Here is a 26,396-nt window from a genome sequence, read left to right on the forward strand (position 1 = left end):
TTATAGTTATTATAAAATATTGGCTATATTCCCTGTGTTGTATAATATATCTTTGTAGCTTATTTATTTTGTACATAATAGTTTGTACCTCTTAATCCCCTACGCCATCTTGCCCCTCCTCCCTTCCTTCTCCCCACTGGTAACCACTAGTTTGTTCTCTATATCTGTGAGTCTGTTTCTTTTTTGTTATACTCACTAGTTTGTTTTATTTGTTTATTTATTTTTAAAAATTTATTTATTTTTAAAAATTTTTGGCTGTCTTGGGTCTTCGTTGCAGCACGCGGGATCTTCGTTGAGGCATGTGGGATCATTCGCTGCAGCGCTTGGGCTCTTCGTTGCAGTGCTTGGGCTCTTCGTTGCAGCGCTTGGGCTTCTCTCTAGTTGTGGCCCGTGGGTTTCTCTCTAGTTGTAGTGCGTGAGCTTCTCTCTAGTTGTGGCGCACAGGCTCCAGAGCACGTGGGCTCTGTAGTTTGTGGTATCCGGGCTCTCTAGTTAAGCTCAGTAGTTGTGGCGCGCGGGCTTAGTTGCCCTGTGGCGTCTTAGTTCCCCGTCCAGGGATTGAACCTGCATCCCCTGCATTGGAAGGTGGATTCTTAACCACTGGACCACCAGGGAAGTCCCTAGTTTATTTTTTAGATTCTACATGTAAGTGGTCTGACTTCTTTAACTTAGCATAATACCCTCCAAGTCCATCCATGTTGTTGCAAATGGCAAAATTTCATTCTTGTTTATGGCTGGGCAGTATTCCATTGTGCATGTGTGCGTGTGTGTGTGTGTGTGTGTGTGTGTGTGTGTGTGTATATACCACATCTTCTTTATCCATTCATCTGTTGATGGACACTTAGGTTGCTTCCATATCTTAGTAATTGTAAGTAATGCTGCTATGAATATTGGGGTGCATGTATCTTTTTTAATTAGTGATTTTGTTTTTTTCAGATAGGTACCCAGGAGTGGAATTTCTGAGTCACGTGGTAGTTCTCCTTTTAGTTTTCTGAGAAAACTCCATACTGTTTTCCACAGTGGCTGCACCAATTTACATTCCCATCAACAGTGTATGAGGGTTCCCTTTTCTCCACATCCTCATGACAAGATCCATTAAATTCATGACCTCCTACCTCAAGTGGAGCCTCCTTGCTGCCCATCCATCACACACTATTTTCCTAGCATGTTCATCCTCCTGCCCTCTTGGATGACTGTGTAGTATCTTCTTCTCTCTTTGCAAACCCCCATTACCTCCTTCAACCTCTCTCTCAGCTGATAATCTTGGTTTCCTATTTAATCAAGAAAACGGAAACACTCAAAAGAGAATGAGCACACACACTTCACATCCATCAGCTTCCTTCCCTCCTGTTTCCGTGGGAGACCCATCCCTGCCTGTCCTTCTCTTCCTGTCTGCTTTCAGCTACTCAAGGTCGTCACTTCTAGTAATCTCCTGCATTGTTGATCCCACCTCTACTGGTCATTCTCATGATCATACAAACATGCTTTAATAGCTTCCATCTTAACAAAATGCCCACCCTAGACCTCAAGTCCCCGTCTAGTTACAGACTCATTCCTCTGTTCTCTTCTACAGAAAACCCTCAGAAGAGTCATCTACACCTGTTGTCCCCAGTTCGTCTCCTCCCAGTTCCTCCTAAAACCCTCCAACCTGGCTTCTATCTCCATCACTCCATGGAAATAGCTCTTGTCAAGGTCGTGACCTCCACATTGTTAAATCCAGTGGTCACTTCTCAAGCGTCCTCCTTCTTGATCTGTCAGCAGCATTGACTTTTTTCCTTCTTGAATTCTTTCTTCAGTGGGCTTTCTGGGAAGCAGCATCTTATGGTTTTTTTTCTTACTTTTCTGTCTTATTTGTTCTCAATCTTCTTTGCCTGATTCCTTCCTCTCCAGCCCCTTAGTGTTGGAGAGCCCAGGGCTGAGTCCTCAGCTCTCCTCTCTGTCATCACACCCTTCCCTGAGTGATCTTATCCAGTCTCGGGGCCTTAAATGCTCTCAGTACCCCGCTCAGTCCCAGATTTCTCTCTCTAGTTTGGATCTCTGGCTTGACATTTATACTATCTATGTATTTCACATCATCATTTAGATTTCTATTAGGCTTCCTAAATTTGACATATCCTAAACCAAATTCCTGATTCCTCTACCCTCTCATATATACATAGACACACCTGTTCTTTGAGGCTTTCTCATCTCAAAAAAGTGCTTCCATCCTTCTGTTCACTTAGGCAGAAACCTGGGAGTCATCCTCAACTTCTTTCTTTCTCTTTAATCTTATATCCAGTCCATCAGCAAATCCTGTCAGCTCTCCTTCATCTCCACTGCCACCACCCTGGTCCCTGCCAGTAACATCTGTCTTCTGGATTATTGTTAATCTCATAACTAGCTTTTCTCACATCTGCTCCTTATCCTCCTGCAGTTTCTTCTTCTTTTTTTTAAATTTTATTTATTTCTATTATTATCTTTATTGGAATATATAAAAGCAGAGAAACTTCACTCATAAATTGTGCTTTCACATATTCATATAGAAAGTATATGGAAATACATATACATGGGCTTAGAAATATTTTACTTTTCATGCAGGAATTCCAGTTCTGTTAACCAAAACTAAAGAAATAATTCATAATAAAAATAAGCTTTGTGTATAGTGACATCTGTAATTACAGTAAATTGTCACTAAATTAAACATTGAACAGGGACTTCCCTGGTGGCACAGTGGTTAAGAATCCGCCTGCCAATGCAGGGGACACAGGTTCGATCCCTGGTCCAGGAAGATCTGACATGCCACGGAGCAACTAAGCCCGTGAGCCACAACTACTGAGCCTGCACTCTAGAGCCTGCAAACCACAACTACTGAGCCCATGCGCTGCAATTACTGAAGCCAGCACGCTCTAGGGCCTGTGTGCTGCAACTACTGAAGCCCGTACACCTAGAGCCTGTGCTCTGCAATAAGAGAAGCCACTGCAATGAGAAGACCGCGCACCACAATGAAGAGCAGCCCTCACTCGCTGCAACTAGAGAAAGCCTGTGCGCGGCAACAAAGACCCAACGCAGCCAAAATAAATAAACAAACAAGTAATTAAATAATTGAATAATAATGGTTAACTAGGTACACCCAGTCAACTAAATATGAATATTCAAAAAAATTGCATTTCTTTTTTTTTAGGTAATTTTAAAATTTATTTATTTATTTATTTATTTACCCTTGGCTGTGTTGGATCTTCGTTTCTGTGCGAGGGCTCTCTCCAGTTGCGGCGAGTGGGGGCCACTCTTCATCGCGGTGCGTGGGCCTCTCACTATCGCGGCCTCTCCCGTTGCGGAGCACAGGCTCCAGGCGCGCAGGCTCAGCAGTTGTGGCTCACGGGCCCAGTTGCTCCGCGGCATGTGGGATCTTCCCAGACCAGGGCTTGAGCCCGTGACCCCTGTATTGGCAGGCGGATTCTCAACCACTGCGCCACCAGGGAAGCCCTCTTCCTTTTTTAAAATTAATTTTTATTGGAGTATAGTTGCTTTACAATGTTGTGTTAGTTTCTGCTGTACAGCAAAGTGAATCAGCTATACGTATACATATATCCCCTCTTTAGGTCACCACAGAGCATTGAGTAGAGTTACCTGTGCTATACACTCGGTTCTTATTAGGTATCTATTTTATACATAGTAGTGTATATATGTCAATCCCAATCTCCCAATTCATTCCACTCCCATCTTTCATCCTTGGTAACCATACGTCCATTCTCTATATCTCTGTCTCTATTTCTGCTTTGCAAATAAGTTCATCTGTATAATTTTTCTAGATTCCACATATAAGCAATATTATACGATACTTGTTTTTCTCTTTCTGACTAACTTCACTCTGTATAACAGTCTCTATGTCCATCCACGTTTCTGCAAATTGCACAATTTCATTCCTTTTTACGGCTGAGTAATATTGCATTATATATATGTACCACATCTTCTTTATCTATTCTTCTATTGATGGACATTTAGGTTGCTTCCAAGTCCTGGCTATTGTAAATAGTGCTGCAATGAACATTGGGGTGCATGTGTATCTTTTTGAATTATAGTTTTCTCCAGATATATGCCCAGGAGTGGAATTGCTGGGTCATATGGTAGTTCTAGTTTTAGTTTTTTGAGGAACCTCCATACTGTTCTCCATAGTGGCTGTAACAATTTACATTCCCACCAACAGTGTAGGAGGATTCCCTTTTCTCCACATCCTCTCCAGCATTTATTGTTTGTAGATTTTTTGATGGTGGCCATTCTGACTGGTGTGAGGTGATACTTTACTGTAGTTTTGATTTCCATTTCTCTAATAATTAGTGAGTGATGTTAAGCATCTTTTCATGTGTTTGTTGGCCATCTGTATGTCTTCTTTGGAGAAATGTCTATTTAGGTCTTCTGCCCATTTTTTGATTGGGTTGTTTGTTTTTTTGATATTGAGCTGCATGAGCTGTTTGTATATTTTGTAATCCCTTGTCAGTTGCTTAGTTTGCAAATAATTTCTCCCATTCTGAGGGTTGTCTCTTCGTCTTATTTGTGGTTTAGTTTGCTGTGCAAAAGCTTTTAAGTTTCATTAGATCCCATTTGTTTATTTTTGTTTTTATTTCCATTACTCTAGGAGGTGGATTGAAAAAGATCTTGCTGTGATTTATGTCAAAGAGTGTTCTTCCTATGTTTTCCTCTAAGAGTTTTATGGTGTCCGGTCTTACACTTAGGTCTCTAGTCCATTTTGAGTTTATTTTTGTGTGTGGTATTAGAGAGTGTTCTAATTTCATTCTTTTATATGTAGCTGTCCAGTTTTCCCAGCACCACTTATTGAAGAGACTGTCTTTTCTCCATTGTATATCCTCGCCTCCTTTGTCATAGATTAGTTGACCATAGTTGTGTGGGTTTATCTTTGGGCTTTCTATCCTGTTCCATTGATCTATATTTCTGTTTTTGTGCCAGTACCATATTGTCTTGGTTACTGTAGCTTTGTAGTATAGTCTGAAGTCAGGGAGTCTGATTCCTCCAGCTCCATTTTTTTCCCTCAAGATTGCTTTGGCTGTTCAGGGTCTTTTGTGTCACCATACAGATTTTAAGATTTTTTGTTCTAGTTCTGTAAAAAATGCCATTGGTAATTTGATAGGGTTTGCACTGAATCTGTAGATTGCTTTGGGTAGTATAGTCATTTTCACAATATTGATTCTTCCAATCCAAGAACATGGTATATCTCCATCTGTTTGTGTCATCTTTGATTGCTTTCATCAGTGTCTTACAGTTTTCTGAGTAAAGGTCTTTTACCTCCATAGGTAGGTTTATTCCTAGGTATTCTATTCTTTTTGTTGCAATGGTGAATGGGATTGTTTCCTTAATTTCTCTTTCTGATCATTCATTGTTAGTGTATAGGAATGCAAGAGATTTCTGTGCATTAATTTTGTATACTGCAACTTTACCAAATTCATTGATTAGCTCTAGTAGTTTTCTGGTAGAGTCTTTAGGATTCTCTATGTATAGTATAGTATCATGTCATCTGCAAACAGTGACAGTTTTACTTCTTCTTTTCCAATTTGGATTCCTTTTATTTTGTTTTCTTCTCTGATTGCCATGGCTAGGAATTCCAAAACTATGTTGAATAAAAGTAGCAAGAGTGGGGCTTCCCTGGTGGCGCAGTGGTTAAGGATCTGCCTGCCAATGCAGGGGACATGGGTTCGAGCCCTGGTCTGGGAAGATCCCACATGCTCGCGGAGCGACTAGGCCCGTGAGCCACAACTACTGAGCCTGCGCGTCTGGAGCCTGTGCCCCGCAAAAAGAGAGGCCGCGACAGTGAGAGGCCCGCGCACCGCGATGAAGAGTGGCCCCTGCGTGGCCCCTGCTTGCCGCAACCAGAGAAAGCCCTCGCACAGAAACGAAGACCCAACACAGTCAAAAATAAATAAATAAATAATTAAAAAACAAAACAAAACAAAAAAAAAACTGGTGGCAGGATTTAAGGGGGCACCAGTGGAAAGGCTGAGCTTCTTGCCAATGTAACACTGTTACAGCCACTGAGGACAGCTCTTTAACCACCTTCTATCTTAAAAAAAAAAAAAAAAAAAAAAAAGTAGCAAGAGTGGACATCCTTGTCTTGTTCCTGATCTTAGAGGAAATGCTTTCAGTTTTTCACCATTGAGAATGATGTTTGCTGTGGGTTTGTCATATATGGTCTTTATTATGTGTAGGTAGTTTCCCTCTATGCCCACTTTCTGGAGAGTTTTTAATCATAAATGGGTGTTGAATTTTGTCAAAAGCTTTTTCTGCATCTATTGAGACAATCATATGGTTTTTATCCTTCAGTTTGTTAATATGGCATATCACATTGATTGATTTGCATATATTGAAGAATCCTTGCATTCCTGGGGTAAACCCCACTTGATCATGGTGTATGATCAATTTAATGTGTTGTTGGATTCTGTTTGCTAGTATTTTGTTGAGTATTTTTGCGTCTATGTTCATCAGTGGTATTGGTCTCTTATTTTCTTTTTTTGTGACTTCTTTGTCTGGTTTTGGTATCAGGGTGACAGTGGCCTCGTAGAATGACCTTAGGAGAATTTCTCCCTCTGCAGTTTTTTGGAAGAGTTTGAGAAGGATAGGTGTTAGCTCTCCTCTAAATGTTTGATAGAATTCACCTGTGATGCCATCTGGTCCTGGACTTTTGGTTGCTGGAAGATTTTTTTTAATATTTATTTTATTTTATTTATTTATTGGTTGCTTGGGTCTTAGTTGTGGCTTGCTGGCTCCTTAGTTGTGGTGTGTGGGCTCCTTAGTTATGGCATGTGGGCTCCTTAGTTGTGGCATGCTGGATCTTTTTTAGTTGAGGCATGCAAGCTCTTAGTTGCAGCATGCATCTGGGACCTAGTTCCCTGACCAGGGATTGAACACAGGCCCCCTTCATTGGGAGCACCGATTCTTAACCACTGCACCACCAGGGAAGTCCCGTTTGCAGGAAGATTTTTAATCACGGTTTCAATTTCATTACTTGTCATTGGTCTGTTCATATTTTCTATTTCTTCCTGGTTCAGTCCTGGAAGGTTGTACCTTTCTAAGAATTTGTCCATTTCTTCCAGGTTGTCCATTTTTTTGGCATATACCTGCTTGTAGTAGTCTCTTATGATGATTTGTATTTTTGCAGTGTCAGTTGTAACTTCTGCTTTTTCATTTCCAATTTTATTGATTTGAGTCCTCTTCCTTTTTTCTTGATGAGTCTGGCTGAAGGTTTATCAATTCTGTTTATCTTCTCAAAGAACCAGCTTTTAGTTTTATTGATCTTTGCTATTGTTTTCTTTGTTTCTATTTCTGCTCTGATCTTTATGATTTCTTTCCTTCTACTGACTTTGGGTTTTCTTTGTTCTTCTTTCTCTAGTTGCTTTAAGTGTAGGGTTACATTGTTTATTTGAGATTTTTCTTATTTCTTGAGGTGAGATTGAATTGCTATAAACTTCCCTCTTAGAACTCCTTTTGCTGCATCCCATAGGTTTTGGATCATCGTGTTTTCGTTATCATTTGTCTCTAGGTATTTTTTGATTTCCTCTTTGATTTCTTCACTGATCTCTTGGTTATTTAGTAATGTATTGTTTAGCTTCCATGTGTTTATGTTTTTTACAGTTTTTTTCCTGTAATAGATTTCTAATCTCATAGTGTTGTGGTTGGAAAAGATGCTTGATATGATTTCAATTTTCTTAAATTTACGAAGGCTTGATTTGTGACCCAAGATATGATCTACACTGGAGAATGTTCCATGTGCACTTGAGAACAGAATGTATTCTGCTGCTTTCAGCTGGAATGTCCTATAAATATCAATGAAGTCTGTCTGGTCTAATGTGTCATTTAAGGCTTGTGTTTCCTTACTAATTTTCTGTCTGGATGATCTGTCCATTGGTATAAGTGGAATGTTAAAGTCCCCCACTATTATTGTGTTACTGTCGATTTCCCCTTTTATGGCTGTTAGTATTTACCTTATGTATTGAGGTGCTTCTCTGTTGGGTGCATAAATATTTACAATTGTTATATCTTCTTCTTGGATTGATCCCTTGATCATTATGTAGTGTCCTTCCTTGTCTCTTGTAACATTCTTTATTTTAAAGTCTATTTTGTCTGATAATGAGTATTGCTACTCCAGCTTTCTTTTGATTTCCATTTTCATGGAATATCTTTCTCCATCCCCTCAATTTCAGTCTGTATGTGTCCCTAGGTTTGAAGTGGGTCTCTTGTAGACAGCATATATATGGGCCTTGTTTTTTATCCATTCAGCCAGTCTGTGTCTTTTGCTTGGAGCACTTAATCCACTTACATTTAAGGTAATTATTGATACGTATTTTCCTATTATCATATTCTTAATTGTTTTGGGTTTGTTTTTGTAGGTCTTTTCCTTCTCTTGTGTTTCCTGCCTAGAAGTTCCTTTAGCTTTTGTTGTAAAGCTGGTTTGGTGGTGCTTTATTCTTTTATCTTTTGCTTGTCTGTAAAGCTTTTGATTTCTCTGTCGAATCTGAATGAGATACTTGCTGGGTAGAGTAATATTGGTTGTAGGTTTTTCCCTTTCATCACTTTAAATATATCTTGCCACTCCCTTCTGGCCTGCAGTGTTTCTGCTGAAAGATCATCTGTTAACCTTCTGAGGATTCCCTTGTATGTTATTTGTTGCTTTTCCCTTGCTGCTTTTAATATTTTTTCTTTGTATGTAATATTTTTTTGTGTATTTAATATGTGTCTCGGCATGTTTCTCCTTGGTTTTATCCTGTATTGGACTCTCTGTGCTACCTGGACTTGGGTGGCTATTTCCTTTCTCATGTTAGGGAAGTTTTTGATTATAATCTCTTTAAATATTTTCTCAGACCCTTTCTCTTTCTCTTCGTCTTCTGGGACCCCTATAATTCGAATGTTGGTGCACTTAATGTTGTCCCAGAGGTCTCTGAGACTGTCCTCATTTCTTTTCATTCTTTTTTCTTTATTTTGCTCCTCAGCAGTTATTTCCACCATTTTATCTTCCAGCTCACTTATTCTATCTTCTGTGCATTTTTCATTTCAGTTATTGTATTATTTATCACTGTTTGTTCCTTGAAAGTTCTTCTAGGTCCTTGTTAAACATTTCTTGTATCTTCTCGATCTGTGCTTCCATTCTATTTCCAAGATCTTGTATCATCTTTATTATCATTACTCTGAATTCTTTTTCAGGTAGACTGCCTATTTCCTCTTCATTCATTTGGTCTTATGGATTTTTACCTTGCTCCTTCGTCTACAACATATTTCTCTGTTGTCTCATTTTGTGTAACTTACTGTGTTTATGGTCTCCTTTCCACAGGCTTCAGGGTCGTAATTCCTCTTGCTTCTAGTGTCTGCCCCCTGGTGGGTGAGGTTGGTCCAGGCACTTGTGTCAGCTTCCTGGTAGGAGGGACTGGTGCCGGCACTCTGTTGATTGGAACTGAGTCTTTTCCCTCTGCTGGGCTGGGCTGTGTCAGGTAGTGTGTTTTGGTGTGTCTGTGAGCTTAGTACAACTTTTAGGCTGCCTGTCTGCTAATGGGTGGGGCTGTGTTCCTGTCTTGCTGGTTGTTTGGTGTGAGGCATCCAGCACTGGAACCTGCAGGCAGTTTGGTGAAGCTGGGTCTTAGTGTCAAGATGGAGACCTCTGGGAGAGCTCACGCTGACTAATATTCTCTGGGTCCAGGAGTTTTCTGGTGGTCCGGTGTCCTGGACTTGGCACTCTTATCCCAACACCTGGCTGGGGAACTGAGACCCCACAAGCTGCACAGCCAAAAAAAGAAGAAAAGAAAACAAGCAGACAAGCAAAACCCAAGAAAAGTGATAAAAGCAAAAACCAAACAGACAAACAGAAAAAAAGAAAATACAAACAAACAAAAAAACCCAAGAGAACAACCAAACAAACAAAAGAACCCAAAAACAAACAATAAAAAACTAACAAAAACAACAAAACAAAACAAAAACAGAAAGCAAACTAAAATAAGCAAAGATAACATAAAACAAACACACAAAGACGATTAAAAAAAAGAACAAAAAGAAAAACAAGAAAAAACCCAGAAAACCACAATAAAGTAAAAATAGAAAAGTAAAAAATATATTTAAAAATTAAATAAAATTAAAACAGAAAACAACAACAGAACAAAATGAAACAAACAAACCAAAAAAGTGTGCTTGCTTTGGTAGCACATATACTAAAATTGGAATGATACAGAGAATATTAGCATGGCCCCTGTGCAAGGATTACATGCAAATTCATGAAGCATTCCATACTGTTTTGCTGTACAGTAGAAATTAAGGCAACATTGTAAAGCAACTATACCCCAATAAAAATTAATTAAAAAATAGAAAAACAATCTTATAAATTTATTTATTTATTTATTTATATATTTTTGGCTGTGTTGGGTCTTCACTTCTATGCAAGGGCTTTCTCTAGTTGCAGCGAGTGGGGGCCACTCTTCATCGTGGTGCGCGGGCCTCTCACTATCGCGGCCTCTGTTGTTGCGGAGCACAGGCTCCAGACGCGCAGGCTCAGTAGTTGTGGCTCACGGGCCCAGTTGCTCCGTGGCATGTGGGATCTTCCCAGACCAGGGCTTGAACCCGTGTTCCCTGCATTGGCAGGCAGATTCTCAACCACTGTGCCATTAGGGAAGCCCAAAAAACAATCTTAATAATGATATTTTCCTGAGGCCTCCACTCTCAGTGTCCTTGACCCCACAGTGAGCCACAGCCAACCCCTGCCTCCCCAGGAGGCCCTCCAATACCTCTAGGTAGGTCTCTGGACCGGCTGTGGGCCCTGTGGGGGCAGCTCAGACTCTGACCTTGCCCATCTCCCACGTGTACTTGCCCCCAGAGTCCACAGCTGCTAAAGCTAGACTGGTCTCAGTTGTGGGAGCACATGTCCGTTCAGATATTCCTCAGATGCAGGGTTTACCAAGCAGATCCCAGGGATTTAATCCAAAGCTTGTGCAGCTGCACAGAGAGAATTCCGTTCCTCTTCCTTAGTAGCACAGCCCCTGGGGCTCAGCTTTGGTTTTGGTCCCACCTCTGCATGTGGGCTACCGTTAGGTGTCTTTTCCCCGCCCAGGTGAGAGGTGGCGAAAACAACGGTGATTGAGGCACCCAGGCTGACTGGGGAACTTATTCACTCAGGCTGTGGAGGGATAAGGCAGCCACAACTGGGTCGTGTGAAGTGTCTGTGGTGACAGAGACTGGCAGGAAGTTGCAACAGACTGGGACATGCTCGCTCTGGTGGGAGTCCCTCCCAGGGCCCGTGGAGGCAGGGGCCAGCGGGGGGGGTAGGGAGTTGCAATGGCGGCTCCGCTCCTTGTGTGCCACTCAACAATGATACCTTGCTTCTATAGCAGCCCGGGTTTCTTCCAAAAACCTTCCCTGTTGTGAAGCTCCTTACTCCTGTCCCTGCAGGCTGTCTCTTCACAGCCAATCGCTGTCCCCCCTGGGTCCACTCTCCAAACCCTAGTTTCCAGCACCCAGCCCCCTCCACACCAGGAGACATGTGACTCAGGCTGGGGTGCGCAGGGCTGTTACATGGACCATGCGCGCAGTTCTTACTTTGTCCTGCCTTCCACAGACCGGTTGCTGTGTTCACCTCCAATCCCCCAAAGGTCCCTTTCTGCCCCAGCTGATTTTCCTGCCATGAATGGGCTTTTCTGAGTGCAGGAACCTCTCCCCACCTTCATTTCCCTGCCAGGGATGCTGTCCCTTCTCGTTTCTTTTCTTTTGTTTTTTCTTTCTTTCATCCTACCCAGTTGTGTGGGGATTTTTAATTGCATTTTTAGGTGTCCGAGGTCTTCCGCTAGTGTTCAGCAGGTGCTCTGTGAGAACTGTTGCATTTGTAGAGGTATTCTTTTTTTTTTTTTTAGGGGAGTATTTATTGATATTTCCAGCAGCCATCATATCTCTCCAGTAAGATCTAATTTAAAAAAAAGTCTCAAGTTCCAAAAAATCAATCCACTCTCTACAATCAGATGTAAAACTATGACCAACAGAAAATACAACATCTGGGCTTCCCTGGTGGCACAGTGGTTGAGAATCTGCCTGCTAATGCAGGGGACAGGGGTTCGAGCCCTGGTCTGGGAAGATCCCACATGCCGCGGAGCAACTAGGCCCATGAGCCACAACTACTGAGCCTGCGTGTCTGGAGCCTGTGCTCCTCAACAAGAGAGGCCGCAATAGTGAGAGGCCAGCGCACCGCGATGAAGAGTGGCCCCTGCTTGCCACAACTAGAGAAAGCCCTCGCACAGAAACGAAGACCCAACACAGCCGAAAAATAAACAAGTAAATAAATTAATTAAATAAGTTTAGAAGACTTAAAAAAAAAAAAAGAAAAAAAAAAGAAAATACAACATAAACTTTTGTCATGTTAACAGAGTAAATGGTTTTACTAAAAGCTGCTGACATTTCTATCAGTAGTAGCCATAGGGAGGTTGTTGGTTGTGACCATAGTGTCCATACTGATGGGGGTAGTAAGGTTCTTGTCTGTGCTGTGGGTAATTGTTACCCCAGGATCATCCGTGCCACTGATTGGATCGATTGTCACTTGGCCACCCCTGTCTGCTATCCCTACCTCTAAACTGTCTGTTATCTTGCAACCGATTGCCTCTATTTCTTTGGTTCCCACCACCTCTGCTATTCCATTCCTCAACAATTGGAGGGGACTCAGGAGGGCATTTCAGGTATTCCTGGTACTCTTTGTCATCTTCTGTGAATCTACTGGCAAACATCTCTTCAGAATTTGGAACAGCTTCAGAAGTGTCAGTTATTCTGAAATCCCCAGGGATTTGAAGCAGCTGTACTGTTTAATGTTTTGATTGTTTAGATCTCCGGCCCAGAACACCATCACAGGACCTCCAGACCCCTTCAGTTCTCCAAGGTAACAGGACCACACCTGTAGATGTATTCTTGATGTACTTGTGAGGAAGGGTGGATTCCGCATCCTCCTATTCTGCCATCTTGATTCCTCCCTCCTACAGTTTCTTCTTAACACAGAGACCAGAGGATCCTTTTAAAGTGTAAATCATATTATGTTAGTCTTTGGTGGCTTCTTACCTGACTCAGAGCTGAAGCCAAACTTACCAGGACTTAACCTGGCCCCATGTCCCTGGGGCCCTGGGCCTGGCCTCTCTGACCTCACCTTGTACCATCACCCACCCTTCCCACCCCGGGCTGGGCTGCTGCCTCACATGTTCACCCTTCAGAGAGGCCCAGCCTTGCCCCTCTCCTGCTGATGCTCCCTCATCATGTCCTTCCCTGGCTTTATTCTTTTCCACAGCACCAGTGTCATTGGGCACCCTATGTATTTTACTGTTACTTTATTTGTTTGTCTCCCCCAACGAGAACATAAATTCCAGGATAGCAGGTACTGTATGAAGAATGGATGAGTAAAAATAAAAACAACAACAACAACAAAACAAAAATTAAAAAGAAAGAATGGATGAGTAAATGCTAACTTATTATTTCATTACGAGACAGGCCCACATTTATTTAGGGCTGAAGTTGATCACAACATAAAATGTCTCCATTCCCCTCCCTCCCCACTCCTCATGCACATACATAGCTTAAGGCTGCTTATGGATAACTTTGGAAGGTTCCAGTATAAGGGTTGGGAGTCATAGGCAGCACTGAATTAGGTGAAGCTGATGCTGAAAGTTCAGCCTCTCTGTACACCAGTGCCGAATTGAATCTTGGAGACAGAGTTTTGGGTGAAGTAGAAAAGGATAGCTTTATTGCTTTGCTGAGCAAAGGGGGACACAGCAGGCTCCTGTCTTGAAAAACTATGTGTCCCCACCTGGGAGGATTTGATGAGGAGTTTATAGCAATAGTTCAAGGGTGGGGTTGCTGACAAGATGAGGGTGTGTGCAGGGTCCCTTAATCTTGATGAACCTCTCTGGTCCCTTTAATCTTGCCTCAGGTGGTTTCTTGGCTGCTCCTCCCTTGATTAGCAACAGTTCGAATCTGCCCTTTGGAACTCAGGGAAGGTTATGGAGGCTGGAGTCTTGCTTACAAGAAACGGGGGACAGAAAATTCTCCATGCCCGGGAGCCCCACAGGGTCCTCCTCGGTTTCAAAGCCTGAATTGAGCCCCATAACATGGTCAGTGTTGGAGGAGGAGATTGTCACATTTCCTCTGCCTCGCAAAAGAAAAGTCAAAATGTGTAACTGATGGAGACACGGCAGAACTGTCAGCCATTTAACATGTGCAAAGTGGGACTTCCCTGGTGGTCCAGTGGCTGACTCCACGCTCCCAATGTAGGGGGCCTGGGTTTGATCCCTGGTCACAGAACTACATCCCACATGCCACAGCTAAGAGTTCGCATGCCGCAACTAAAGATCCCACGTGCTGCAACTAAAGAAACGATCCCCCATGCCCCAAAAAAGATCCCGCACGCGGTGACAAAAATCCCGCATGCCACAGCTAAGACCCAGCGCAGCCAAATAAATAAATAAATATTTTTTAAAAAATAACGTGTGTAAAGTAAGTTATAGACTCTTGTGCAGCGGCTTAAACTCTGTCACTTCTGTCAAGGCAAACACACACACACAGGTGAGTCACCCGCCTCTGTGCTCTTGGAGTCCCAGTTCTTAAGAGTACTGAGCCTTAGCCTAAAAGAGAGGTTCAATTTCTGGAATCAAGGCAGGTAGGAGAGAGATTTGGGGATTTGCCTGTCTGCTGTCCTTGAAAAGCATCCTGTTTAGGTTTCCCACCCCCACACCTTCTCACACTCCCCTCCCCTCCCCATCCCGGAGCTTGACCTTTCCCAGTGGAACCATCCTTAGCGTCCATCTCCCGCCTTTTGCCCGTGGCTGTGCCTAACCCTCTGCAGCACTCCCAGCACGCCTGCTGGGCTGCACACAGTCCCCCAAGGAAGGTTCTGTGCCTGGGCATTTCTCTCTGCACCACAGGGTTCTGGAACGTCTTAGAATGGGTGAGCAATGATTGCTTCTGTTTGTGGAGGACTTGCTGCCCATCAGGTTCTGTGCTGCTGGGCTCCACGCTTAGTGTTTCTCAAACCTTTGCCACTTTCCATTTTTACCACAAACCTGAGAAATGGAAATTAGCCCTGTTTTATACATGAGGACATGAGGCTTAGAGAAGTTAGGAAACTTGCCCAGTGTCACTAATTAAATGGCAGAGCCGGGGTGAATCCAAAGGCAGCCTTTTAAGTCATACTTTGAGACAAGTTTGCTCTTTTCTAACCTGGAAAATAACCAAGGGGCTGCTACCCTTGGGACAAGGAGCTGCTGGAAATAAATGTAGGCAAGTTTGTTAGCTTGATAGAACAAACAGCTCATTTTGGGAGGTGGTAATTTTAGGGAGGAATATTAGGTTTTGATACTATTTTATTCAGACTTAAATATTTTCAAAAATTTTCTTTGGCTGTACACTCGGCCACTCTGTAGTACTTTTGTAGGTTATGCCATTTATTACTGACAATACTCGTGACCGTTTTAAAAACAGACCAGATCACCCAGAGGTTCCTGCGAACTAAGTGGAAATGGTATCTTTGAGCCATGATGGGAGCAAGGATTATGCTGGGGTCAAATGGGAGGCAGCCATCCGTTTATTTAACAGCCCGCATCTGAGAGTTTATGCTAAATGGGAATAACTGGGCTCAGGTTTATCCACCACAAAAGGACTTCATTCTGACATCAGTAGGAGATGCTTACATGGAAAGCTGTTTATTTTGTTGTAAACATTCCAAATCTGCCTTTGGTGAGATTTTCTACAAAGTAAACTTAGGTTGTCACTGTTAATCTGGCCGTTATCAAGCCATGAACTTGAGATGGACAGCCTTAACCTCTAGGGGAGTCACTGCCCTGAGTGCCCAGCCGATGGGCTCTGTGCTGACCATCTTCCACCACCTGTTTCTCAGACTGTCCAGGAGCCTGAGGGTTCACTTTCTACTTGTAAATTGAGTCGCTTTCCTCCCCTCACTGCATGTTCTTAGGTGCCTGTGGTTACAGGCTCTCTCCCTCACCAGCCCTCTGGAGACTTTGGCCCATGTTTTAATCTAGTCCAATAACTCTGGATCCCTAGTTTGTCAGAGACACGGCCTATCTGCACGTTGGTTTCTGCAGCTGTCCTGATGGTGGCCATCCCGTCTCAGCTTCCCAACACATCCACTTCCCAGGCCAACTTCATTCTTGGTTTGCTTTTTGCTGCTGTGTGTTGTTAGGAAATTGCTCTTGGAGGGGTTGGTGAACGGTCAAAAGTTTCCGGTTACAGTCACCAGGGTCACCCAGCATTGGGCGCATCCAACCTGGGACTCACTGCACTTGGCTCCTTTTGTACGGATTCCCCGTGTCACCGTGCAGCTGCCTTTGTTGTGGGCCTGTCACTGACCCAACTTCTGGAAGGAGGCCCTGCTCTCCCTCCTCCCTCTTCACCTCACGCAAGACTCTTCCTCATTCTCCGGCCGTGACCTCCACCCCAACTGCTCCTGCTCAGGTGCCGGGAGCGAAACAGATACTCCTCTGCCCTTATCTGCTGTGCCCAGCTGCCACCTCACTGCCCGTGCCCCGGGGGAGGAGATTCGTGGCAAAGGACGTGAGGCTTGAGAGTGCTTTCCAAGAAGTGCGTGGGTTGATAAGAACCTGAGAGTATTAGTCAGAAAAACCTTAAAGCCTTGGTCGTTTCTGTCTGGGTACCAAAGGCAGGTGAGGCTGGGCTCTGTCTAAATAGAGCTCATCTGTCCTGAAGTGACCGATTAGCCACGTCCTATGAATTGCTGGGGAGCAAACAACAACTTGTCACCTTGGCCAAGCACAGGATTGTGAAACCCCCGCCCTTTGCGCTTCCTGGGGAGATCAGGCAGAAGAGCCACACGCCAAGAAGGTCCTCCCGAAACACAGTTGTCTTCACGTCCTCTATTTAAATCCCCTTGAGATGTCCTGGTCCACTTCACTTTCCTGCCAACTCCTCTCAAGGCTCCTGCGCCTCATTTTCAGGACTGTGTAATCTGATGTCTGGGGTATTTGTTCAAAATATTTAACAACCAATTCAACAGTATTGCAATATTTTAACAACTGGAAAGGCTGTGCAGGTGCACACCAGCTGAATACAAGCCCCTGCTGGCGTCTAAGTACTCATTAACACAGGCCTGCCGTTCCAGTCGGGCCTGTTTCTATGCTGAGTCAGGCCCTGGTGCCTCAGCTGCATTGTTTCCCTCATTGAAGTGTGTTCTCCCCTCCCTGGTTAGCTCCAGTCCACTCCAGAGACTGATGAATTCAACCTGTCAATTAGTCCCAAGTACATTTTTGTTGATGAACTTGAACTCCCTGCCTCTTAGATACATATTTCCTTTCTCTTTCATTACTGGGCTCGAAGAAAGCATATAGTAAACAGAATGAAAGTGCAGAGTGAAATGGCAAATAGTCTTGGAGAAACCTCTCAAACTCAAGGTCACAAAGGCTTCCTGGCGGTGCAGTCCTGTGTGTACCACTCCAGCTTGATAAACTCTGGGTAGCTCATGTGGCCTGTCTCATTAGAGCCCTCGCAAACCTTTATCCTGGAGAGCACCCAAGATGTATTCTAATGCAGGACACAGCATTCCTCTGCAGTTGCTTTGACATTGCACGTGGAGGTGGGAAACTTCAGCCCTTTCCTCCAACTTGAACTTCTAAGAGCAGTTGTTGGGGAAATTGGTTGAGTGTGTACAGCAAGTTGAATATTAAACACAGTGTCTTTGATGATTAAAGGCCCTGCTGGCAAATGGTTATAAGTTTAAAGTAAATGGTGGTTTGATGCTCCTTATTCTTCTTTTGGAATCTGTCAACATCCCAATCTTCAAAGGCCATTTTATAACCTGTGTATTTAGGCATTTCATCTAAGGAATTTATTTTTTAAGAGTAGATAAGTATGTCTTTTTCCTTTCTGCTATTCATGTGGTATCCATTTGTAATTCTTGAAAATTTTATTTCCATAAGAAATTATAAGCTCTTAAATTCAAAATCTCAAAATAGAATTTACATAATAACTGTAGAATTTTGGATGTGGTGTTGTCATTTTAAACAGGAGTCAGGGTATATTTCAGACATGGAAATAATGTTAAAGACATTTTCTTTATAGCTGCATTAAATAGTACCCAACCTAGTAGCTAATGACACAGCCTCCTCTAAACTGGACCTAAGATACAGTCAGGAAGGGAAAGAAGGAGACTGATGAGCCAATTCTCTGAGAAATCATAGAACAAAATCTGAAACTTCCTATCACATATCAAGTTGATGGGTTTTATTCGGGAAGTTTGAGTATTCTTCATGGCAATGCATCTCTGCATTTTGTTACCACTTCCTGGATTGAGGTATGCAGATTCAGCCAACTAGGCTTAATTTTCAGGTTCTAAACGGGTTTTGAACTCTTTTCTTGCCACTGTTGGAAGGCAGCAATGTGTTCTAATTGTGTGGCCCAAGGAGTGAAGGGTAAACCCTAAGTGTACATGATTAAGGCCCACAGAGTTAGAGAATGGTACAGCTTCTGGGCCAGTGTGCCCAAACTGTGCTCCAGGCAGCTCTTTGAGAACTACAGGTCAGGACTGGGAGACAGTAGCGAGCCCTGGACTCTCCACTCTTGCTCATCCGTATTAGCTTATTTACACTGTGGGCTTCCAGATAATCATTCATTGGAAGAAAGGATGTCAGGGCCAAAAAAAAGGTTTGAAAACCACCAAGGTCTCCTAGTTGTCTCATTTTCTACAAGGGGAAGTTGAACCCCAGGATACTGAAGAAAGTCACCCAAAGTCACATAGTGACCTGGCAACTCCTGTTTCCTTGGAGACCCTCTTTACAGACTACTTCTAACTGTGACTTTTCTATCCCTTAAAAAAAAAAAAAAAAAAAAAATATATATATATATATATATATATATGTATATGTATATATATATATACATACATACATATAGTTCTGTATTTTAGCCTGCTAAATTGTAGACAATGTTAAATAGTCAGTAGAGGTGATAACAGTTTGAGTAGGCTCACTGGCTTCAGTAGTTGTGGCTCATGGGTTCTAGAGTACAGGCTCAGTAGTTGTGGCACATGGGCATAGTTGCTCTGAGGCATGTGGGATCTTCCCGGACCAGGGATCAAACCCTTGTCCCCTGCATTGGCAGGCGGATTCTTAACCACTGTGCCACCAGGGAAGCCCGAGTAGAATTATTTTTAAAGCTCAGGAATGCTATTTGTGATCTGTGCCATCTCTCATCATCCTTAGTTTTGAGTGTCAAGGACACTTGCTGTGGGAGAAGAGGCTTGTTTACTTCTGTGCACTCTGCCTGCAGTTACAGTTTTTAAAGACAGGCTGTGTTCCTGTCGAGAGCTGCACCAACAGGCATTTACTCTTCAGTCCAGGCGTACAGCGGTGGCCCCGTGGCCTGACCATATAGCTCTCTTCAGGGGCTTCTCCAAGTGAACATTCATTCCTGACTCGTCACTCAGCTGTGTCTTCTTACAATATGAGGAAACAACTCGGTGGAAACAGTCAAACATACACCATCACTAGTCGCATTCATTGTCATATATTGGTAGGACAAAGAAGATCATATACAATTAAGGGGAGACGGAATTCCTTGGCAGTCCAGTGGTTAGGACTTAGTGCTTTCACTGCCGGAGCCCTAGTTCGATCCCTGGTCAGGGAACTAAGATCCCGCAAGCCGCACAGCACAGCCAAATAAAAAAAACAAAAAAAATTAAGGGGAGACAGGAAGATCAGTAGTTTATCATTTATTGTACACTTGCATTCCAGGCACTGTGCTATGCGTTTTACATGCATTGTTCCTTCTGATTCTCACAACCACCCCAAGAAGTTAATAATGTTATGATCTCCATGTTACCCATGAGGAAATGGAGCCATAGAAAGGTTAACATGTAACATATTAATATTTTACCGCGCAAACTGTGGAAAACTGAGACTCAAATCTGGGTTACATTGACTTCAAGGCAGAACTTTAAAGAAATGCAAACATCAAGGTATGAGTAAGTATTGAGTAATAAATATTGTCTTAAATATTTGCAGTTACCTCTTCTGGAAAGTCCTTGTGAGCCTCTTTCTGCTAACTCTGAATATCTTCACACCAGTCTCAGCACCGTCTCGGGCCACCAGGACTCTGGTTCATTGACCAGCATTGTGTCTGCTGCCCACTGAGCTCCCCTTTCAGCCTCTCATCTTCCCATCACTGAAGAAGCTCTACCTACCTGTAGACCTATCGGAAAGAAGGCATTGCCTTTTCAGATAAATTTCTCACACCAGGCAGGTTCCAACTTCTTATGTTAAAACTGAAGGAAGAAAATGAAGTCATAGTTTTTTAACTTTGCTGGAATGGATGGAACTCTCAATAACTCTTTCTGTCCAGAAAAGATTTTCTCATCTGGACCCGGAACTCTTCTTATTCTTGGCTCTTTGTCCTTTGAAGCTGTAAATCATGCTCTTTGTTTGCTGAGTGGCTGCTGTTTCCCAACCCGCCAGCTCCCTGGAGTTTTTGATGGAGCTAGGTCTTGCTAACATGCTCAAAGTTACAAAAACCCATCTTACTGGCACATAACTTGCAAGGATAAGTGTTTTTTAATTCATTCCTGGGAGCCTGGTGCTTCCCTGTGTGGGTTCTTGTTTTGCTCTCTGCCTGGTCTAAGAACAGTGCCTGTTGCAGACATTGTCCAGACCTGAACCCTGGCCTGTAAGGAATAAGGGTACAGTGCCTGTCACATAGTAGGTGCTCAGCGGAGGGTGGTTGAATAAATGAACAACACACTTAAGTGAAATTTGACAAGATTTTAAAATAGATATCAAGTATCACAGTACCTTGTTCACCAGTTTATAACTTTACCATCAAATTTAAGCTGTGATTGAGCTTATGTGTACTATAGGACAAAAAAGATTCTAAGTTAAATAGTACATATGGGACTTCCCTGGTGGCGTAGTGGTTAAGAACCCGCCTGCCAATGCAGGGGACACGGGTTTGAGCCCTGGTCTGGGAAGATCCCATATGCCGCGGAGCAACTAAGCCCATGCACCACAACTACTGAGCCTGTGCTCTAGAGCCCACGAGCCACAACAACTGAGCCCGTGAGCCACAGCTACTGAAGCCCGCGCACCTAGAGTCCATGCTCCGCAACAAGAGAAGCCACCACAATGAGAAGCCCGGCACCGCAAAGAAGAGTAGCCCCCGCTCGCCGCAGCTAGAGAAAGCCCACGCACAGCAATGAAGATCCAACGCAGCCAAAAATAAAAGAAAATAGCGTGTACTCTCACATAAGTCCTGCAGATTTGCTCAACTCTCATATGAAAAGTGTTCAGACTAGCCCAGACTGGTCTCTCTCTAAAGCCCCCAGCTTTTTTCTTTGAAGGACTTCCCTGGTGGCGCAGTGGTTAAGAATCCGCCTGCCAATGCAGGGGACACGGGTTGGATCCCTGGCCCAGGAAGATCCCACATGCTGCGGAGCAACTAAGCCCGTGCACCACAACTGCTGAGCCTGCGTGCCACAACTATTGAAGCCCGCACGCCTAAAGCCTGAGCTCTGCAACAAGAGAAACCACCGCAATGAGAAGCCCACGCACCACAACGAAGAGTAGCCCCCACTCAATGCAACTAGAGAAAGCCCGCATGCAGCAACGAAGACCCAACACAACCAAATAAATAAAAATTTTTTTAAAAAGTCAAGAAAACAGCCAAGAAATGAATATATGTGAGGAGCTATAATGCTACTGAGAGTAGAAAATTATCACTACATTTCCCCATCATGAAGAAAGTATGTTGTTTCCTTCATTTTTTTTTCAGCAAAAAAATCTCTCTAATTGTAGTACATGAGATTACAGTTATAAGGATACCCCTAAAGACTGTCTTTTAAAGCTATTTTCTTAAGAAAACTGTATTCTTATATTTTATAGTATTGTGAGTTTTTTCCTGCTTACAAAATAATACAAATGAGTGGAAAATTAAAATAAATTCTAAAAACAAACAAGGAAAGAGGTTTAACTTCATTTCTTTACAATGTATTCAGTAATTGTTATGTCCAGAATTTTCTTTTACAAAGAACTTTTTGGAAAATATTGGGGCATGTTAAGCACAGTATAGATAAAAAGATGAGGACGTTATCCGTGGACCAGTGGCATTTTAGAAGTAAAGTATAAGGGGAGAATGGGTTAAAATAATATCCCGTGGTTTTAGCCAGTAATACTTAAGCAGCTACTCTGGGTCTGGAGCCTGGACACCTGCTTGGCAGGCTCTTGCTATGGGGCAGAGTTGGAGTCTGCTGCCATCTTGTGGCCACTTTTTTCATGTTCCTGAGCCTTACAGAGAAAAAGAATTTAAATGTACCATATGTGTTAAGCCTTTGTAATTCATTCTTTGCAGAGTTTTTTTCATCTTAAAACTTAAAGTTGTTAGAGATTATTTTACTCAAAGTCTGAGAAGCTAACTTATTAATTAGGCCTAGTTATTGCACATGTTGTTATATAATTTGAGGACACCTTTTCACATATCTTGCTTGATTGATTACAGGGTGGAATACAGATATAAAAAATGCTATCTGATTTTTTTTTTGCACATTTGCCAAGTAAATGTTATGTTTTCTTCTGAAAAGATAAGATCAAAGGATTTAAATATGCCTTATTTGATGAAATTATAGGAGCATTAAAAGGTAAGAGATTTTAAAAATCTTTTGTAATCTGACAAAATAGTGTAGACCTATTTCTCCCTGCTTTTCTCTGCTAAGTACAACTATAGTCCTGGAGACGCAAGTGGCATCCAAAGTAGACCATTTGCAGTGGTAAGAAGAAGATGAATTGGTTTGGGGGCCCCAGGACTGAAGGAACAGCATAGAGAAGGTGGCCAGGACCAGTGTACCCTGACCTACATCTAGCAACAAGAAGGGGTCACATAGGCTCCTCTCGCCCCATGATTGACTGGTTGTCTATCCAACACCATCAGGAGAACCCAGCACCCAGCAAGGGGGAGCCTATAGGAGACCCGTAGCAATAAGTGACCAGGGGAAGCACTCTCCTCCACTGGGCCCGAGATGCCCCTCCCCTACTAAGCCAGACCTAGGCATCCAGGAGGCACAAACAGGGGGATTCTGCCAGCACTGCAAGTGACCCAGCCTGGGAAGTCCCTTTATCTTCATGGGCCTGAGACTCCCCTCCTTTACCCACATTCACTCGGGCAGATGGGGAGCAGCAAAGAGGGGGGCACTGTAAAGGGGAACCCCACCTCAACAAGCAGCCCTGCCTGGGAAGCCTGCCCAGGGGCCTGAGATCTCCCCCTGCCAAGGAACACCTATAGGCCAGGCCAGGCCTTCAGACAATACCAGCAGGGACCTGTGGGGGCCTCAGCAGCACCAGCCAAACCACAATGAACAGCAGAGTCTCTGAAAATTAGACCGCAGCCCATGAAAGCAGGCCAGAACCTGAGTGCTGAACCTAAAGAGAGTGGCTGCCTGCTAAAATGAAGGATTTAATTAGGACCAAGATTCCCTAAAAAGAATAGTCTCTAAACATAGTGGACAAATGTTCAGGATACAACCCCAAATCTCCTGTCAAACCAAGAGCTGAAAAGTCACAACTTGAATGAAGAAGCAGTCACAGACACCAACAGTGAGATGAATCACACTGATTTGGAATTAAATGACAAGGGTTTTAAAGCAACCAACATAAAAATGCTTGACAATCAATTACAAATTCTCTGGAAATAAATGAAAAATAGAAAATCTCAGCAAAGAATTAGAAAAAGAGCAAATGTAAATGGTAGAATGAAAAATACAACAGCCAAAAAACTGATGAATTGAACCTCATCAAAATTAAAACCTTTTGCTCTCTGAAAGCCCACATGATGAGGATGAAAAGATAAGATACACACTGGGAGAAGTATTTGCAAATCTGATATCAGACAAAGGACCAGTATCTCTAGAGTATGTAGAAACCTCTCAAAACTCAACAGAAAAAAATAATCCAATTAGAAAATGGGCAAAAGACACAAAGAGACATTTCTCTGAAGGGGATATCCAGATGGCAAATAAGCACGTGAAAATATGTTCAACATCATTAGCCACAGGGAAATACAAACTAAAACCATAATGATACCTATCAGAATGCTAAGATAAAAAATAATGAGAGCACCAAATGCTGGTGAGGAGGTAGAGAAACTGGATCATTCATACATTGCTGGTGGGAATGTAAAATGGTTCAGCCACTCTGGAAAATGGTTTGGCAGGTTCTTATATAAAACTAAACATACAATTACCACATGATCCAGTAATTGCACTCTTGGACATTTAATCTGAGAGAATTGAAAACTTAGATTTGTGCAAAAACCTGTACATGAATGTTCATAGCAGGTTTATTCATAATAGCTAAAAACTTGAACTGCCCAGTTATCCTTCAATAGGAGAATTGTTAAATTGTGGTGCATTTATACCATGAAACACTGCTCTGCAGTAAAGAGGAATGAACTAGCCATACACACAATAGCTTGGGTGAATCTCCAGGGAATTAGGCTGCATGGGAAAAAACAGCTAATTCCCAGAGGCTACATACTGTATTCCATTTATATAATATTTTTGAAATGACAGTATTTTTAGAAATTTCAGAACAGATTAGTGGACACCAGGGATTGGGGTGGGCAGAAGGATGTGGGCCTGGTTATAAAGGGTAACATGAGGGATGCTTGTGGTGAGGGAAATATTCTGTATCTTGATGGTGATTGTGGATGTGTGAATCTACACATGTGATAAAATCGTATAGATACACATAAATGATTTTAAGTAAAACTGAGAAATATAAATAAGATGGTTGGATTTATCAATGTCAATATACAGTTTGAAGTACAATACATTAGGAGAAAGTGGGTAGATGTTCACAGGATCTATCTGCATTATTTCTCAGGCTTTTCAATAAAACTTCCTGTGAAAAAATCTGTTGGACATCTCAAGAAATACTGGTCCTTTTTCTTTTAAAATGCTTGTCAGATCACCTTTTCCTTGTTGTGCCTTATATTTCTCTGAAACAACTTTTAAAATCATTATACAAATAAACAGTTGCCTATCTTTGATCATTTTCACTGTTTCTAATGTTCTGCTATTATAAAGGGCTGTGTTCAACATCCTTATGGTTAAACCCTTGTATATACCTTAAATTGTTCTTCAAGCTATGTTCCTATAAGAAAAATTGCTGTAATACAATAAATTTTTTAATACGCATTGCTTGTTTGTTCTCCAGAACGAAAGGGATAAAAATCACTTTTTTCAAAAAAAACAAAAAAAAATGGAGGCAATTCACAGAAGAAAAAAACCCCAAATGACCAACAAACATATAAATCAGCCTCACTAGTAATCAAGGAAATTGCAAAATAAAACAACAATGAGATACCATTTTACATTTACCACCTAAGCAGAAGTTAAAATCTGACAATACAGCTGTTGATGGAGATGTAGAGGAATGAAATTCCTCTATGGTTGGTAGAGTCAGTTGGTATAAGCCCTTGGAGAGCAAAGTGAAGATGCTCATAGTCTTTGCCCCACCTATTCAGTTTACTCTTCTCAGTAAATATCCAAGAGAGAAATCTTAGCAACTGTGCTCCTACATTTATAGCAATATTTATTGCAACATTGTTTAAAACAGAAGGAAAAAATGGACACAAAGTAATGTCCACCAGAGGAGAATGGGTAAACAAATTAAGGTAAATGTATAACAGAATATGATGTAGCAGTTAAGATGAATGAACAAGAGCTACCTGTATCATTATTACCCACAGTGTCAACTTATATAAATCATTAATAGTGAGCAAAAAAAGCAAGTTGCAGAAGGATACATAGAGTTTGATACCACTTATATACGGTGCTTTGGGGGCCAAAAAAATCACTTTTTTCAAGACTTATCAACACTAGTATTATAATTTTAAAATACTTTGATAATTCTATTATAGGCAAAAAATGATTTCTTGTTTTAATTTGCTTTTCTCTGATTGTGTTTTCTTGGACATGTTTTTTCTTCTATGAATCGCCTGTTTTCTATTAGAATTTTCATCTTTTCTTACTAATTTGTGAAAGTTCTCTATACATCGGGAATGCAGTTATTTTTTTCCAGTTTTGCCTTTTAATTTTAATGTATTGATTATTAATTATATGTATTGATTAAAGTTTGTTTTCTTTAAAGTGACCAAAGTAATATGTACTTTTTTAAAAAAAATTAAAATACTGAAGACCAAAAGGAAGTAGAAATGGGACATTCTCTATTCTCACTCTCCCCTTTCTACGTCCTAGTGGTAACCAGTAGTGTTGCGTGTATTTGGTTTTTGGTAGTGTACCCATAAATATGTCTCAGTGTGGGTAAATCTGTGCATGTGAACTATGTATTTTAGTACAGTTGTTTATGCACAATTTTTACCCAAAATATCTCTAACAAAAACAT

General features: G+C 42.1%; 1 protein-coding gene, 1 non-coding gene and 1 pseudogene across 7 annotated transcripts in view; 2 read left to right on the top strand and 1 right to left on the bottom strand.

The window, feature by feature from the left end:
- Positions 1 to 26,396, top strand: part of SHLD1 (shieldin complex subunit 1) — a 99,377-nt gene that overhangs the window by 12,125 nt on the left and 60,856 nt on the right. For 2 of the 6 annotated variants that reach the window (XM_068524261.1, XM_068524262.1), the window contains one exon: positions 20,013 to 21,837. The exons of the other annotated variants lie outside the window; for them this stretch is intronic. In XM_068524261.1, coding sequence (XP_068380362.1) covers positions 20,013 to 20,038 — 26 coding nt within the window. In that variant the 3' untranslated portion in view covers positions 20,039 to 21,837. Of the gene's footprint in view, positions 1 to 20,012; positions 21,838 to 26,396 lie in introns of those variants that run through there. 6 annotated transcript variants of the gene reach the window in all.
- On the top strand, positions 10,155 to 10,261 carry LOC137750821 (U6 spliceosomal RNA). The gene has a single exon (XR_011070604.1). It is a non-coding gene; the product is annotated as a U6 spliceosomal RNA (small nuclear RNA).
- Positions 12,346 to 14,787, bottom strand: LOC137778587 (RNA guanine-N7 methyltransferase-activating subunit-like protein; annotated as a pseudogene).

Source organism: Eschrichtius robustus, chromosome 16 (assembly GCF_028021215.1).
Source record: "Eschrichtius robustus isolate mEscRob2 chromosome 16, mEscRob2.pri, whole genome shotgun sequence".
In the NCBI taxonomy this organism is placed as follows: Eukaryota; Metazoa; Chordata; class Mammalia; order Artiodactyla; family Eschrichtiidae; genus Eschrichtius; species Eschrichtius robustus.